General features: G+C 39.4%; 1 protein-coding gene across 1 annotated transcript in view; it reads left to right on the forward strand.

Moving 5' to 3' along the window:
• Window positions 1-10,408, forward strand: part of NPR3 (natriuretic peptide receptor 3) — a 78,703-nt gene extending 68,295 nt beyond the window's left edge. Inside the window, 3 exon segments of the mRNA XM_020995348.2 lie at window positions 1,319-1,454; window positions 4,308-4,392; window positions 6,283-10,408. Coding sequence (XP_020851007.1) covers window positions 1,319-1,454; window positions 4,308-4,392; window positions 6,283-6,394 — 333 coding nt within the window. The 3' untranslated portion in view covers window positions 6,395-10,408.
• Window positions 10,409-17,517: the final 7,109 nt, after the last annotated feature.

The raw sequence follows: 17,517 nt of genomic DNA on the forward strand, positions 1-17,517 counted from the left end.
CCAGTTTTATAATTGATATTAAATTTCTTGCCTTTTCAGTGGGTGGGGGAAGGAGAGAATTTGGAATTCAAAATTTTAAAAAAGAATGATAAAAATAAATAAATAGAAACTTAAAAAAAATGACTAAACCAAAAAGGAGATACATATTCAATACAGAAATTAAAGAAGCTTATCTTCTGGTGAGTGAACTGCTAATGTTTTAGGTGAACACATTCTTTAGATGCACACGTCATGTACTATTTTTGGAGAGAGAATTTATCAAATTGCAAATTGGCATCCAAAGAGTCAACATAGCCCATGCAAGCCTCTGATCCTGCCAGCCCTTATCTTCGAGTGCCTGGACTATTGCAGTAGCCTGCTGGTCAGTCTCAAGGCTCTCTGCACTCCATTTGATGCTCTCTTCAGCTGTCAAAGTGATTTTCCTAAAGTACAGGTCCAACAGTGTCACCCCTCCTACTCAGTAAACTCCAGTCTCTCTCTATCACCTCCGGGATGAAATATAAGACACTCTTTTTTGGCATTCAAAGCCCTTAATAACATGCCCCACAACCCTTTCCAGTCTGTATGACCCTGGGCAAACTGCTTAACCTGTTTGCCTCTGTTTCCTCATCTGTAAAATGAAGATAATAATAGCACCCACTTTGCAGGATTGTTTGAGGATCAGATGAGGTAGTAACTGTGAAGTGCTTAAGACAGCGCCAGGCATGTAGTAGGTGGTATATAAATGTTAGCTATCATTATCGTTATTATTATTATTATTATTATTATCCTTTTTACACCTTGTACTCCCCAACTCCCATGGACTCTTTGATCTAGTAACCCTGGCCTTTTACTGTCCTTTCAACGAGACACTCTATCTCCCAAGTCCAGGCATTTTTGCTGGCTGTCCTCTACGTGTAGAATGCACTCCCGCATCTCTGCCTTTTTGCTTCTGGCTTCCTTCAAGTCGCAGCTAAAATGCCCCCATTGACAGGAAGCCTTTCCTGACCCCTCAGAATGCTAGTGCCTTCCTTCTGTTGTTTCTTTGATTTATCCTGTATACATCTTGTTTGCACCTAGTTTCTTGTTGTTTGCATGTTGCCTCCCCCATTAGCTTGTGAGCTCCTTGAGGACAGGGCCCGTCTCTTGCCTTTCTTTGGATCCTCAGGATTGAGTACAGTGTCTGGCACATAGTAGGCACTTAATGTTTATTGACTGACTGACACAGGCAAGGAGTTTAACGGATGTTGTCTCAAATAATGACGCAGAGCTGTATGATTTTATCTCCTATAGGAACAAATTATTTTTGGATTTGAATTTCTTTTTTGTTTTTCTATAGGTTATTGGTGATTACTTTGGAAAACTGGGTCGTTTTGAAATGAGACCAAATGTAAAGTACCCTGGGGGTACTTTAAAACCAAGAATAGATGAAACCAGAGTTATGGAGCACACAAACTCTTCTCCTTGTAAATCACGTAAGTTTAGTGACTCAACATATTATTCCCTTCTCTCTACACACCCCAAAAACAACAAATCAGAGAGAAAGACTGTCATAATCAACCTAAAGCATTTATTAAGCTGTCCATATGACCCTGGCACCAATGGTAGTGCATATACGTAAAGCAAACAGAATGCATGATTCCTGTACTACTATAGATTACATGGCTGCATTTCCCTTTTTGGGTGGTAGTAACACAATATTTAAAACCATGGTGTTTGTTTTTCTTTTATTTAAAAGGTATAGGGAATATTTATGGAGGTTTCATCCTTACTATGTCAATGGTTTATACTAAGTTTTCTTATTCAGACTGGTAGATTCAGGTTCACTGTCTTTAAGTACTTGGTATTTAGGGGTATTTTAAGTGTATTTAAGCATTTTGGTATTTAGATGTTTAAGTACTTGGTATTTAGCTTCCCTTTTGAGAGGAAGCTCCAAGTACTAGGACTTCTCTGTCTCTTCTAACCAGGAGACATTGAGATTTTTAGAGACTGCAGTTGGGTTTTTTCCCCTGAGTGCTGAGAACTAGATGTCAAAACTACTGAAAATACCTGAAACCTTCTGGATCTGCTTTAAAGTTAAAATTTTGGATTTTTAAACAGTCTTGTATATCAACAGAGAAAAATTATCATTCTACCAAATGACTACAAGTGAATACACCCCTAAAAATTATACAGATGCTAAAATAGTCAAGATTTTTGTTGTAGTAAAACCTCTTCTAAGTTAGTACTGAGCTAACTGATCATTTTTGGCTTTTCCTAGATATGATTTTTTTTTTTTAGCCTCTGAAGATTATAAGATCACAGATTTAGAGCAGTTAGTTGTGTCCAGGGTGCCTCAGGCAGAGAGAAGTCAGAAGTCCTCCAGTGGGACACAAAATCTGCTCTCATTCATGGGTGGGGGGGGAGGGAGGCCTAACCCTACCCCTGGCCTTGGCCTCCTTCAGTGCCCAGTAATAGTGGGCATCTTGTTGCCTGGGGATAGAGGACCACAGAGTTGCCAGGCAGTCTTCAAAAGCAAGCTAGGAAGCACCCACCTTGCTCTCCCATTATTGGCCAGCAAGGAAGGGAAGCCTTTGGATGAGACAGGGTCTAGGAAGGGAGGTAGCTCTTGCTAGAGGGCCATGTTTTCCTCATACTTCTGATTCCTTAATTCTTGGGACCTTTTCTTCCCCTAGAAGTTTTGCCCTCTTTGTCTTCTCAAACTTTCCTGTGGGGGGTTGTATTAGAGAACTAGGTTCTAATATGTGATAGACCCCTGCATGAGCTCAGAGGGGCTATGTCAGAGCCCTGGATCCTGCACACCAGAGGATCTGGGAGAGAAGAACCCTTCCTCAGACCTAGGAATTCTTGACAGAAGCCACTGAGCTGCCTTTCAGGTCGGGGAGGATTTTAAGTGGGGCAAAGCAGAAGAGAAAGAAAACCCTTTAGCCTCTGCTTAAAAGCCAGGCTTTCCTGAGGAACTTCTGCTTCCAAACACAGGGACTTTTTCTCTCCCTTTTTCCTCCCAAGATACTCAGCCTTCCCACAGGAGTAGAGCCTGAGCTGTGGTGAACTTGGGGTCAGAGTTCTCCTAGATGGACCAAGGTGTCGTTCCCCACCTCTCAGTCTGTCCAACTGCTTGTCCCATGGCATGACACCAGAGTCCATTCCTTTGGAAAGGCTGGCATCCCTGTGCCCCTTAAGAAGGCCAGATTTTCTTGATCGAATGAAGAAACATTGGACTAGGAGGCAGGAGGTGTGTATTCTAGCCTGCTGATTCTTCTAGGCCACCTGCTTGAACTGACTGATTCTGTGTGTCTTTTTTCTGACAGTCTGGGAGGTTTGGTCTTTATTTGATTCTCTTTCTGTAAGAGTTAAATTAATCTTCAGGGAGCTTTGGCAAGTTGAGTTCGCCTATCTAGAGTCTTAGGTATAATAATGCAATCAAAAGGGCTTATGGGAATGAAGCACTGATGATGTGGATAGAGTCTCAGTTTCTTCCTTTTTAAATAAAGAAGTTGAACTAGATTACTCATAAAGTCCCAACCAATGTGATATTTTACTTTAATTTATTTAAGGAGGGAGAGGATATCTTTAAGCTCTTTTTTAGACATCTTCCCCTAAATCTGTAAGGATGATAACCAGAGGTGTGCTAGTAAAGGTTTAACAGTTGATCCTCTGTGTATACAACACACTTGTAACTTTAATCTGCATAATTAACATTTTCATCATCACTTTCTTAAATGTAAATAATCAATAAAACAATAAATCAAGCCCTGATTTGTAACATATAAATGCACACACTGAAAATTTAACAGTGAGCTCAAAGCCATTTTTAGTTGGCTCCAGCCTACCCCGGCAGCCATTTGTTGTACACACACCTCAAAGTAATCAGAATTCTCAGATGGCAAATATGAAGGAACAACTGACTTTAGCACTTACTTAGGTATAATTAGTTGAAATAAGAAGATACCAAATTCCTTATTTTCTCTGGTGAAAAATTTAAAAGTAGGAGACTTTCATACTAAAGATTTTGTAGATCAGTAAAATATGCTTTGGTTGGCATTTGGGAAATATGGTCATAGATCACTGTGTCTAGCTTGCAGAAACTCTTAACACTGAGCAGTGCCTTTAACCTCCCAGAGCCATCTGGTTCATCTTCACTTATTTCTGCAGACACCATCTTAGGAAAAATGCACAATTTTCCCTAGAAAAGTTTTCCAAAGAAGAAAAGAAAAATAGACTTAGGATGGAGTGTGGGGAAACACTTTCCAATGAGAAGGAAAACATTAAAACTCATTAATTATTTCACAAATTGAACTCTAAGCCTTTTATTCTTCTTCAAGCAGGTGGCCTAGAAGAATCAGCAGTCACAGGAATTGTTGTGGGGGCCTTACTAGGAGCTGGCTTGTTAATGGCCTTCTACTTTTTCAGGTTAGTACCTTTTAGATGCCCTTTCCAGAACACTTAAAGTGGCCTCTCCTTTGTTGTTGACATCCCTTGTGTATAATTCCTCATGGTCTTGCTAGCCATTTCTTTCTTCTTTAGGAGAAATGCTAGCTCGGTAACCTAAATAATCAGAGCCCTTGATCTACTGAGCCCTTGCCTCAGTTGATTAGAGAATAGTGTTAATGAGAACAGTAGAATCATATAGTCAATCCCCATGTAAAAATGATAAGAATCACTAGATTTTATATAGAGATTTAAGGTTTGCAAGCACTTTATAGATATTATGTAAGACGTTGATCAGTTGACCATTGAGTCCTCTGGCAGCAAATATTCTGTCTCTAACTTTGGCTGTCCTTAGACACACGTGTACCATTTGTCGCAAGAATGACCAAGTATGAGAGTGGATAAACCAGTACAAATTCATCCCTACAGCTAGAAAAGCGCATGCCCCAATTGTGACTCAGTAGTCATGATAGTGATACATTTAAAAAGGAATTTGAGTCATGAAGTTAAAGCTGTTCATTATTTCTAGATCCCCAGGTATGTTACTCTGTTGCTTCCTGATTCTCTTTCCTTCTCTGTTTAAAAAAAAAAAGCAATACTACTAAATAACTGTAGAATAATTTATGATGTCATCATCTGTAGTTTTAGTAATATTATAAGGCTAGAAGTAACCTTAGAGATCATTTGTCTAACCTCTTTATTTTATCAGTGAATGAAATTAAGCTTCAGAAAACGGAAGTCACTTGCCCAAGGTCACACAGCCTAGTTAGTGAGAGATCTAGGATACTAACCCAGGTCTCCCAGCTTCCTAGTCCAATGACCTTTCCATCACATAAGGCTCTGTCCCTCAGGGCATTTAATGTCCAATGTGCTTCTTCAGACTCTCACTACACACGAGAGGATTCAGAGCCAAAGCCATTCTGGATCATAGAGAATCCTAAGGAGGAAAGAAACTAATCACTAATCTTCCCACCAAATGTATAAAGAATGAATGCATTATTTAGCTGCACTTTGGAGTAGTTCTCCTGTAAACTAGCCTTGTTTTTGCCCTGCTCCACTAGTAGTTTAAGCCACCCATGAAATGAGGAGACTCAATCAGTGGACAACCCATCTGGAGATGGTAGGCAAAAACTTACTGGTTTATAGCCTCTACTTCTAGGGGTCATGAGGAACCATTACCAGGGTTACTGCATGTAAACATAAATGATACTTCTGGGAGTGTGTGTGTATGTATGTGTATTTGTATTTGTAGTCATTGTGGCCTGTAACCAGGATTTGGAAAGGCCTACCTAACATCAATATTCTACTCTGACTATGTCCTAAAGGTTTGTAAAGTTGAATATTTACTTATGTTCGAGATGACTGGTGTATACTGAAAGAGCACTTTATCCCTTCCTTGAGTCTCTTGGAAATTCTTTAGTATATCATGGTTCTAGAAAGCCAGGATCTCCTAATTCTGCAGGAATGGGTAACATTTTTAGTGTCATTTTGTGGGAATAATTTTTCTCCCAGTTTGTTCAGGGACTATGCAATTACTTTGAACTTTAGCTCATGCATGTAACAGTGGTTTGGTAGTTTGGGGTAGGACAGACAAGATTTAATCCTTTAAACCACAAAGTACCCAAGGAAAAAGGAAGATTTGTTCCTTGATGCTTTTAGAAAGCATCTCAGTTTTCCTCGACGTAAGGCTCTTGAATGAGGGCACAATGCTTCAGGGCATACTACTTTTATCTCTGACCAGGCTTCATTTTCTGTCACTTCTAATTTATCAACCCAAACTCAGATGTCCCCCTAGGGCATACTTTGTAAGAGACGCCATAGTACTGTGCAACCAGATGAGGTTTCCTTACTTTGTTCCCTCTTTTCATGAAGGAAGAAATACAGAATAACCATTGAGAGACGAAACCAGCAGGAAGAAAATAACATCGGAAAGCATCGGGAGTTAAGGGAAGATTCTATCAGATCCCATTTTTCGGTGGCATAAGGGAAGCCCTCCCATTCTTCCTTAAATGCTTTAAGAAGATGGACGGAATGAGAGACATCAGTGTAACAAAAGAGGGGCTCTTGAAGAACTCATTCTTTTAAAAAGTTAGCTCATTTTGTTCTTAAATTTCTTTAGAAGCTCAGGAATGATTTACTAATCACATTATGCCACATGGCCTTTCATCTCATGACAAGCAAATATAAGGACAAAGCGTTATTCTATAAGGTATTCTTAATTGTTTAGAGGGTCTATGGATATGTTTATGGTTCTTAGGTCTGACGTCTCTAGAATTCGATGGTTCTACCAGCCACATCAAGCAAGGATATTAAGCTGTGGTTTCTTGGACTGAAAAGCTGCCTTATGACCAGTATAAAAACATCTTTACTTATAGATTAATCTTGGAAATGATTTAACATTCAGAACTCTCTTAATGAGAAATGGAAAGGTTGGAAAAACAGTGTCACTCTCTGGAGCTGCTAGAAAGTTTTAAAGTTCAGAACTGACTTGTCCTTTAGCCAATATGTTCTGTCAGAATCTGACTATGTGTCTAAAATGAGGATCTCCTCCCTGCCCCCCTTGCAGGGAAAAAAATAAATTGTAAATACTAGTGAGATGTGAGAAGTTTTGTACAGGAAAACAACTATTATGAGCCTTTTTTTTTAAATGAGGAGGAGAAATCTATTCCACAGTAACATTTTACTCTTAGGCATTTTTATCTTTTTCTTTTACTATTAGGAAACATCTACTTTTTTCACACCTGTTTAAAATTCAAAAACAAGAGGGAAATGAAATGTTTCTAAAACATGGGAAAGTGCATCAAACTATAGTGCTACAAAACAATGTGTTTCTTGCTATACCAAGGCTGAAAGGCATATTTCTTCTTCTCCTCCTTTCCCTTGGCCTTGACTGAATATAAGTTGATCCCTTAATGATGAAGAGGCAGAAACAGGGTCCCTTTAAACTCCAAACAGTTGGCATAGCAGTGCATCAGACACTGGAAGGCAGGTCACTTCAGTGGTATAAACCCTTCCAACCAGTATCTGGCAAGAAATGGGGATGGGTTTGGGAATCAGTGTCTATAAGTACAGGAATAGAATTCAGTTTTGTAGATAAAGGGAGGCAACTTTTTTTTCTGGAGGACAACTTAGAACCTAACACCAGAGTGCAACTTCTAGAGGACAGTTTATCACCTAAGGTATAAACTTACAGCTACTTGTCACCTCTAACTTATAAATATGGTGGAAGATTATAATAAGCTATATTGAACAGATGTAAAAAGGTAATCATTAAAAATTTGTTAAAATTATTTGGTGAGAGCAAGAATGTAATTATCTCCTATGATTCTCCAACTACACCCACAAATCCTTAGGTTTTTCCAATAATTCTTGTTTAGTACCAGATATGGTATTCGGATTTCAATTCAACTGATCAAATTTTTCCTGGCCTCTCAGTGTATACCTAGCACAATCCGCGTAGATGTAGGTGTCAAGATGCTATTTTAGCTTCTTATTTGGGAGAGGTAAAAATCCCCCAAATCTGGGATTGTTTCACATGTCTACATCCCCATAATTGGTACTTTTGCAGAGGTTATTTGACAGATGTCTTGCTAATCATTCTGCCATCCATGGAAAGGAGAACAAATCACTGCTCCTCATTTTATGATGGAGAAGTTTTTCTCTGAAGTAATAATGATTAGGTTTTATTTCACAGAGTAGAATGCTGACAGTGTCTTAGCAAAACTTAAATCCTTTGTGACTCAGTCCGCGTCTCACTTTCCTCAAGGGCTTGTGCCTCTGTTCGAAAACAAATAGGTTGGTTGTTTTTTGGAGAGATTATTTTTCCTTCTTTCATTTTTAAATAAAGTGAAGGTAGCCAGGAGACATTCTAATTTCATATACTGATAAAATTGCTTCAAAATCTCTGTGCGACATTCACCCTCACAGTGGAGCCCTGAATGTAACAAAAACTAAACTGAAAAGAAGACAACAAAGGCAAGTCCTACCGGTGCCATGTAGGAAAGGGGAATTTTTGAATGAGATGCTGAAGTAATAAAAATTGTTGCAAAAAGCAGCTATCAACTAGTGCCTCACAAAAAGTGAAAATAACTGAAGGTTTTACATTCATAGCATTTCCATGAGCCTGAGTAAGCACATCTTTGTTGTGGTTATTCACAGATGTTTTGCATAAAGAAGGAACAGAGCAGCTTTTCGTGATCATCTTGCTCTTGTCCATTGCTGTATCTGTATATCATTTGTAAAAACATTTCTATTTAAATTTCTACCATGTGAGCGGACTCTGAAAGAAGATTCTGCAGGAGGATCTGGGCCACAAGTTACTTGAAATCCATCTTTGAGAGTTTCTCCCTTCTTCAGAATATAGCAGGTAGAGGAATGCTTCCAGACTTCACAGTATAGACCCAGATTAAATTTCTTTAGGAATTAGAGAGAATTTGGTGTGTTCAAAATGATCAAAACCTAGTGCAGGATGTGGAAAAAAAATGTCATAAATGTTACATGTCATTGTAATTCTTAAGATGGATCTCTTGAACCAAAATTTACTTCCTCATTAAAATGACTGATCCGTAGAGAGCCACCCCTGTGTTTTGTGAATAACAAGACAAGCACAGAGAAGTCAGATGTCTTGCCCAAAGTTACACAAAAAGTCAGGGTTAGGTCTCTTGAGGTTCTGATTTTTGGTTTAGAATTAAAACTGATAAACCATAGTGTTACATTTATGTCTCTGAGATTTGGCATTCATACTCCAAGACCGGTATCCTTTTCCCAAATTTTAAAATAAATGGAGTTTGGATTTGTAAATCACTTTTATGATAGTCTTTAAAAAATACTAACTCGTAGCATTTTTTAGTCTAGCCACAGATAGGTTAAAAGTAATAGTAATCAAAATAAATGTAATTATTCTTGGCTTTGGAAAAAATAAATGTTTTTAAATTTATCTATCACCAATCTGTTCAGATGGTGCTTTTAACTTTTAGGTAAAAGATTTTTTTTTTGCCAGCTCTTCAACAAATTGCCTTTAAGTCTATAATAGTCTATAGACAAGCCTTTGAATTTCTTTGGAGAATCAGCAGCTCCTATTTCCTATAGCCATAAGCTCATTTCTAAATTCCATGAACCAGCTCTTTACATTTCAGACTCTTTTTAGAAGGGGTGGAAAGGTTGGAAGGAGGCTTCCTTTTCCCAGGCTGCCAGTGAATGGCTTTTCTTTTCCTTCCCATCAAAATGTCATGATTTCTTTCAGAATTCCTTATTGCTTTACTTTTCTTTCCAACTCATGGGTTCATTGCTTGTGCAGTCACCACCCCATCTAAGCTCTTCTTATGTCATAGATGTCCCAGAATCACTGAACTAGAAGGGGCTTTATGGATTTGATGCAAACTGCAATCCTTCCCCCCTCCCTCATTTTACAAATGAGGGGAAACTGAGCCCCAGAGAATGGAAGTAATTTTCCCAGAATCCTCATGTAAGTGCATACTGCTGTGCTCTAAAAACAGAGATTTGATTTTTAAGAGTTAATTCATCTAACTTGAAAATCTACATCCAGTCAAAGACAAGAGCTTTGAAAATAGCTGGGAGTGAAGGGAATACATGGCCTAGTGGCTTTCAGTTAAATTAGCATACACAAAAGACTAATGGAAATGTTCTCAGAAAAGAGATAGAAAATTATGCCAAATACATTGAATGTCAGAAAGCACACTACCTATATAACTATAGACAATATTAAAATAGGATGCATAGCGATGTTCCTTAGTAACAGAGTATATTGATTGCTTGAAAGTGGTAAAAAAAATTATTTTAAAGCAATGCCAGGGGCACCTAGGTGGCACAGTGGATAGAGTTCTGGCCTTTGAGTCAGAAGGACCTGAATCCAAATCCAGCCTCAGACACTTCACACTTACTAGCTGTGTGATCCTGGGCAAGTCCTTTAACCCCGATCGCCTCACCAAAAAGTGGGGAAAAAAAAGAAAGAAAGAAAGAAAGAAAGAAAAGAAAACAGCATCAAGCAAAATCATGGCAACTCAATCAAAGTTTTGTGGGTAGTTTGTTCTAATCTATGGCTCAGTACTTAATGAGCCAACTAATAATGAACTAAATTCTATTGCATAGCTAAGTGATGGAAAACTATAAACCTCCTCTGTTTGAGGTGAGAAGTTGGAAGAGGGGAGTGAGAAATGATACCTTGTCAGAGTTTTTGCCTTTTTATCACCCTTTAAAAGTAGTTTAACACCGACAATCTTACCCCAATCAGTAGCTCCCCTGTGAGCCAAACTAAGGAGATGGGTAGTTATGGACATGCCAGGGCTTACAAAAAATACCAGGAAGAGGAAATGTTGCAGGTATTTGTGGGAGGGTCAGTTAATGAAGTAGGGTACAGTAGAGCCAGCATACATAGACTGCACTCCATTCATAGGTGTGTTAAAGGTAGCCTCAGCATCTTGCTTGTGACTCAAACATGCATACTTTTTGAAGGAAGGAAAGATATAATATCTCAATCTTGTAGGAATCCTTATGTTAGCTCTAGACAAGCTTTTGGAGTAGTATAAATCAGTCTTATCTAGATATGAAAAGAAACCAAGCTCCTTGACTTTCAAAGCTTTCACTTCACAGGTGTCTCTTGTAATAGAGATACTCAAAAGCTAGATTCTGGTATAAATATGACTTTCAAAGGGTGCTAGATTGGACTGTGTTCAAATTTCTCATTAACCACTAATTCATTGTACATCAAAGGCAAAATAGTAGTCCAGACAATCTGATGTTTTTTAATATGAACATTTTAAGATATGATATTTAAGACTCAGAAAAGGTTCAATATGAATGGAGCATCAGAAATAAAAATCCTTATATTTTATTAGTTCTTTGGTGTTTCAGGTATTTGAATAGGTCTTAGCTTAAGCTTGAATAAGCTGAAAAAAAAACCCAACTGCTTTGATTGTTTAAAATTAGCTAAGCTGCTTGGCACAAGAGGAAGAAAAACACCTTTTGCATTACACCTAGCTTTTCTTTATTCATTAGGGAACAACAAGCATTAAAAGTGGGCAGAAGATAGCAAGAAATGAGGAGGTTTGGGATTTGATATAGTGGCTTACTCATTCAATGCCCACATCAAACGATGTTGCCTGAGGAGGTGTTTTACTCTTATTAGTGGGATAAGAGGTCTGAAAAACCTGGAGATATGACCATATAGGCTTGGCCTGCATACCCACGGGATGTATCTTGGAAATATTGACTTGTTTCCATTTGTAACGCATGTAAGTGAAACCAAGAGGGGTCAGGGTAGAAACTGTAAATGTCTGACTGGCCCCTTCTCTTCTGGATGATGCCATTCATCCTTAAATTAAACACGAAGACAGACTCAAGATTATACAAGCCTATTCACCCACTCCCAGGCTGGTAGGGAGCGAAAGCAAAAGCTGCACAAGGTACACCCTGTGCATTGTACCAATGTAAGTAGAACTATCTGCATATAATGTGGTTTAATTTATTGTCATTTTGTGTAGAAAGTATTAATGACTGTGGACATAACCTCTGTTTATTTTTGTGATATATTTTATTTCTGGTGCAAGTTGAGCATTTAAAGTATCTACTTCATTTGCCATATTGACTTGTGTGTATATGTTCTTGTAAATGTTTCTATTAAGCAAGAATGTCACATACCCAGAGTATAACAATATGTTCACATTAAAAAATGTCCCACAAAGAAATTAAAACTTTTTTCCTGGTTTTGATCCACCAACTTCAAATAATACACAACGTACACGGTCACTTTTTATTAGGAGTATTCCCTTTGAACCAATTTTTAGGTAAAAAAAAATTAGCCATAATGGGCAACAATAAATTGAAATTGTCAGCAAGGACTTTATCCTTATGATTGTTTGTGCCCCATCAAATGAAGGGTGTCATACACTAAAATTACAAAAGAATGTAGGCCTTAATTCATTGCTGGTTAAGTGCTAATTTACTTTCCCTTGCTAGGGGTTAAAGTTTGGAGTCTTCAGTCTCTGAAGATTAGTCAAGATATTGCCAATACCTCACATAATTGTACAAGATTTGGGCTATGGCCTACACAGACTTTGCATTCAGCTAACAACTCACCATAAAGAGCTTTATCCAGTTTTGTTGTGGTTAAGAGCAAGCGATGCGGCTCCCAGCATCTGAGAAAATACATGTGCCCAGCTCAAGCATCTCAGTTCTGTCTAAAAGGTTAAGTCATGGTTTATTTTAAGCTTAAGAGAAACATAATGATCTATATAGCTAGGGAAATGTTCCTCTCTTGGTCTTACTGTGGCTGCCAATAGGTCCTCTGAGTGACACCCAAGGATGCCACTGGCAGCAGGAATCACATGTTGGATTAAGTTCAGAAGTCAGATATTGGGAGGAGGGGGAAGGGATTCCAAAACCCTTTCAGAAAACCTCTAAGTGAACCTAAAGAATAGTAAAAGGAACTCTACAGGAACTCTAGATAAATAAGGAACCTCTTCCCCTGCCACCTTTCAGGGGTAGTGGGAGCCAAGAGGCGATGTGGCATGTAATGGAAGGAACATTGGGAGTCCAGAGACCTATCTTGACACAGCAGCTCTGTGACCATGAGCAAGTTATGGAAACATCTTGGGGCAATGGGTACATGTGTAGGTATCTTTACATGTTCTCATCTGTTCCATGGGGGTCTCTCCATGTTCTCATCTGTAAAATGGGATAATAATTTGTACAGCTATAAGCTTGCAGGGTTGTTTTGAAGACAACACTACAACCTGAAAGGACTATGTAATTCCAGTGGTAGTTTTTATTACCGGTGGCTACTAGAAACCCTTCACTCCCACTCCACAAACCTCTCCTTCTTCCCTTCCATTCCCTATCAAGGCTCTCCTTCAGCTCCCTGAGTGCCCCCCATCACCCCAAAGATACCTTTATGTCCTTTCCTGATGCTGTAGAAAGGAATTTTTTTCATCGGGGACAAAAACAGTTGTTGGGAGGGAGGGAGAAATTGCCACAATGCCCTGTAGTGCCTAGTTTTATAAATAGATGGGGAAGTCCCCGGCCCCTATCCCTAGGCGTTCTGACTGAAGGGGAGTTTTATAGTGATGGACCTTTTTGGGGGTCAGGGCGAAGTCATGCTGGACTGAGTCCTCAAAGAGGACTGAGAGGTGGCATTTGGGGACAGCAGTGGGAGAAGAACACCATTCTTGGACACTCTTCCCCCTACCCCACTCCCTCCAAACGTGTTGCTGTGTATGTCAGTGCCTTGGAGCAAAGCCCTGCTACTGTGTCTGCAACTATTACCATCTTCCAGGGGATCTCTAGGCAAAGAAGAATTAGAACTCACTCCTAGGATTGTTTTGAAGACAGAACCTTATAAAACCTGAAAGCACTATGTAATTTCCTTCTTCCCTTCCAGTCTCAACCAAGCTTCTCCCTCCATACTCTTGAGTGCTGCAGAAGATGTTGCCTCCAACAGCATTGCGTTCTGATGCTTGTTGCCTCAAGATAGAGACTTAAAATAGCAGTTCTTGTTGAGAAAGGAGGCGCTGACAACTCTAGCTTTTAAAAACAAAGTAAGGGGGCAGCTAGGTGGCACAGTGGATAGAGCACCGGCCCTGGAGTCAGGAGTACCTGTGTTCAAATCTGGCCTCAGACACATAACACTAGTTGTGTGACCCTGGGCAAGTCACTCAACCTCATTGCCTAGCCCAAAACAAGAAAAAAAGTGTGGGGAAAAAAAAGCAAAATAGGTTACTAGTATCAAACTTAAATATGGCAAGTCAGATTCTTTGACCCAGGCCTCCCCTCTTGGGCTATTCAGTCATTTTTCAGTTGTGTTTGACTCTTTGTGACCCATTTGGGGTTCTCTTGGCAAAGATACTGGAGTGGTTTGCCATTTCCTTCTCTAGCTCATTTTACAAATGAGGAAACTGAGACAAACAGGGTTAAGTGACTTGCCCAGGGTCACACAGCTAGTAAGTGTCTGAGGTCACATTTGAACTCAGGAATAGAGGTCTTCCCAACTCCAGGCCCAGCACTCTATGCACTGTGGCGCCACCTAGCAGTCCATCTTGGTCTGTTGGATTCTCGAAGTATAGGGAAGGAAGATAGCCACCCCCTTAGACATTTGGGTGAGCCCTTAACCTGCAAGGGAAGGAGACGAGGTTGATAACTATCTTCAGTCAGGAAGACCTGGGTTGAAGTTGTGCCTCTAGCTCCTCTGGAAAACTTTCAAAGACTGTCATTTATGGAGAAGTTTTCGGCCTGTATTAGTAGAGGGAATTCCTCAGCGGGAGTTCCTTACACTAATGAAATAAAGGTCTAGTAGAAAATTAAAATAAAAAGACTGACAAAGGGAGAATATGTGTTCCCTCCTTGTACCCCAGTGCACCCCACTTAGTGGGTAGACAATCACCTCTAAGGGGCGGAGCTAACACCCATTACAGGAAGCCTTTACTTCTTGTCCCCCTTGTTATTTGATCCAGATAGAGGGGGAAAATGAGTGACAGTTTCCTCTTCCCCTGCAAAGAATATGGTAATTTCAGAAAAGCCAAGTGGACCTTGCTCTATTTCTTCTTTTTCCAAATGGCCTGCAATTGAAGAGGAAGTCTGTGAGCAAGGCTGAGACAGGGAGAGCAATGAAAGCCCCATGCGCTGCCCCCACCCCCAAGCTTTCAGGGGGCCCAGAGGGCTTACCAAAGCCCAGAGGCATCAAACTCCATGCATGGGGGTCCTGTCTCTGTTTATAATAGACTTTTCTCCATCTTGAGAAAGAACATGTCAGTGGCACAAAAGTGTCTCCTGACTCCCAGAAGGAGAGGAATATGACCTTAGGAATGAAATGTAGCCCACATTTGCATGAATTAAAGCAGTTAATGCTAGGTGCTTTAATGAAATGTATACATACCAGGACTTGGAAATTGATAACAGCCAGCTATGTGTGAACTCATTCAGATCCCCTCCCCAAGGAACACTTTTTAGCATAGTCAAAGCCCTTTTCTGACTTTGGAGTAGAAATCAGCAGCAACAGACAACATTTCAATAGTAATAATCTGGAAGATTATCTAGGTTCTATTTAGCATGCCCGCACCATACACTTAACTCAAAGGAAAATGAAGAATAAGGAGATTCTGGACTCTCTTCAGTTAGGAACCTGATTTCTATTCGTGGTTACCGATCAATGAAAGAGCATTTATCAAGCACCTAATGTGTTCCAGGCACTGTTAGGTGCAAGGGATGCAAAAATAAAAATGAAACAATCCCTGCCCTCAAGAACTTACATTCTAACAGGGAAGATGGTATCTGTTGTTACTATTGCCCCAGACTCCTAAATTCAGAATTCCTCCCACTAAGGCATTTTTAACTCTCTTTCTCCCTTCTCTTCATATTAGATCAATGACCAAATGTCTTGAAATTATTCCTCCAACGTGTTTCTTCAAACTCCATCAGTTTTTTGTTTCTATCCATTTTCACAATAATTTTTATAATAACAATAAAACCAAATTAGGGGTTAATTTCAATGTCAACAGTAAGTCAAGTTATGTTCCTCATATCAAGTTACCTTATGAAAATTTTTTAAAATCTAAAATGGCTAAAAAAAATAAACATCTTAGGAATTGTGACAAACATGAAACGAATGAGAAACTGACTGAAAATGTGTCAATGTTTAAAATATATAATGCTAATGTCAACTGAACATGTAACAATTAAGGTCTTTATCACTGTGTACCTTAACTCCTTCAATAGCTTTTCAGTTTGTCTCCTCTGCCTCAAGTCTCTCCCCCCTGTAATATTTGTAGTTAACACCTATTGTATTTTAATGTTTGCAAATAATCTCATGTGGTCCTCATAGGAATCCTATCAGGTACATGTTATTATTTTCTTCATTTTACAGATGAGAAACCTGAGTCTGAGAAAGGGTAAGTGGCTTGATCCGAGTCACACAGTTAATAAATATCTGAGGTTGGATTTAAAACTCAGTGTTTTCTGACTCCATGCCTCATGCTTTCACTACTATGCCAATCTTAGCTACTTTCCATTGCCACCTTAATTTCTTTGATGATACATTCTCTTTCTTAGAACTCTTCAGTGACTTTCCTCCTGTTTTCTATAGCAGTGGTAACCACCTTTTTTTGATTATACATCCCTATTAGTAAAAAAAATTTTCAGCATTCGCTCCTAACACACACACATATATGTATGTGTGTGTGTGTATATATATATATGTATATATATATATATATATTCACTTTAGCATAGATTATATACATGTATGGATGCACTAATAAGCATGAATATTATGAAACTTACACAAAGTAAAAAAATTAAGAGGATGAAATAAGGATGAAATCATACTGGGTCCTAGAGTTTCTAGGGAGCCACTGGAATGTAGAGGAGACTGGTGTGATTAGACTTGCAATTTAGAAAAATCACTTTGGCAGCTTGTGAGAAGATGAATTATAAATTGGAGAGACTTGAGGTAAGGACACTATTTGAAGGCCATCACAAGAGTCCAAGTAAGAGGTAATGAAGGCCTAAACTATGGTGTGGTTGTATGAGTGAAGAGAAGGGAGATGTAGAAAGATGAAATTTGGCAACTAATTGGATATATGTGGTGAGGAGGGGTGAGGAGATGGAGATGATGCTGAGGTTGTGAACCTTAGTGACTGGAAGGGAGGTGGCCCCTCAACAGAGATAGGGAAGTTCAGAAGAGGGATGGGACAGGGAGTGGGGAGGGGGAGATAATGTCATAATCTCTTCTCCATTGTTGCTCCCCCTGTGAATTTAAAATGAAAAGGGGAGGAGGTAGGAAGTGGGGTTAGCTATTACCATCACTCTCCTCGAGCACAGAATCTATCCTTGCCAAAGACAGTTGATCTGGGAGATAGGGTGGGTATACTGTGGGAGAAAGGGGTAGGGGGGAGGGTACTTTTCCTAATGTCATCTGTTCAGTTGTGGCTATTGGTGACTGGGGAATGGTTAAGCTAAAACTGCCCTGAGGTGTCCATAACCAGTACCAAAGGGTGGATGGTTTCACAACTGAGGAAAGGAGAAAAGTATGGGAGTGTTGGGTGACAAGAATAGATGTGTTGGATACAAGTCCACAGTTAGCTGCTACAAGAGAGGTAG

This window comes from Phascolarctos cinereus, unplaced genomic scaffold (assembly GCF_003287225.1).
Source record: "Phascolarctos cinereus isolate Bilbo 61053 unplaced genomic scaffold, phaCin_HiC Scaffold_4;HRSCAF=312, whole genome shotgun sequence".
Lineage (NCBI taxonomy): Eukaryota > Metazoa > Chordata > Mammalia > Diprotodontia > Phascolarctidae > Phascolarctos > Phascolarctos cinereus.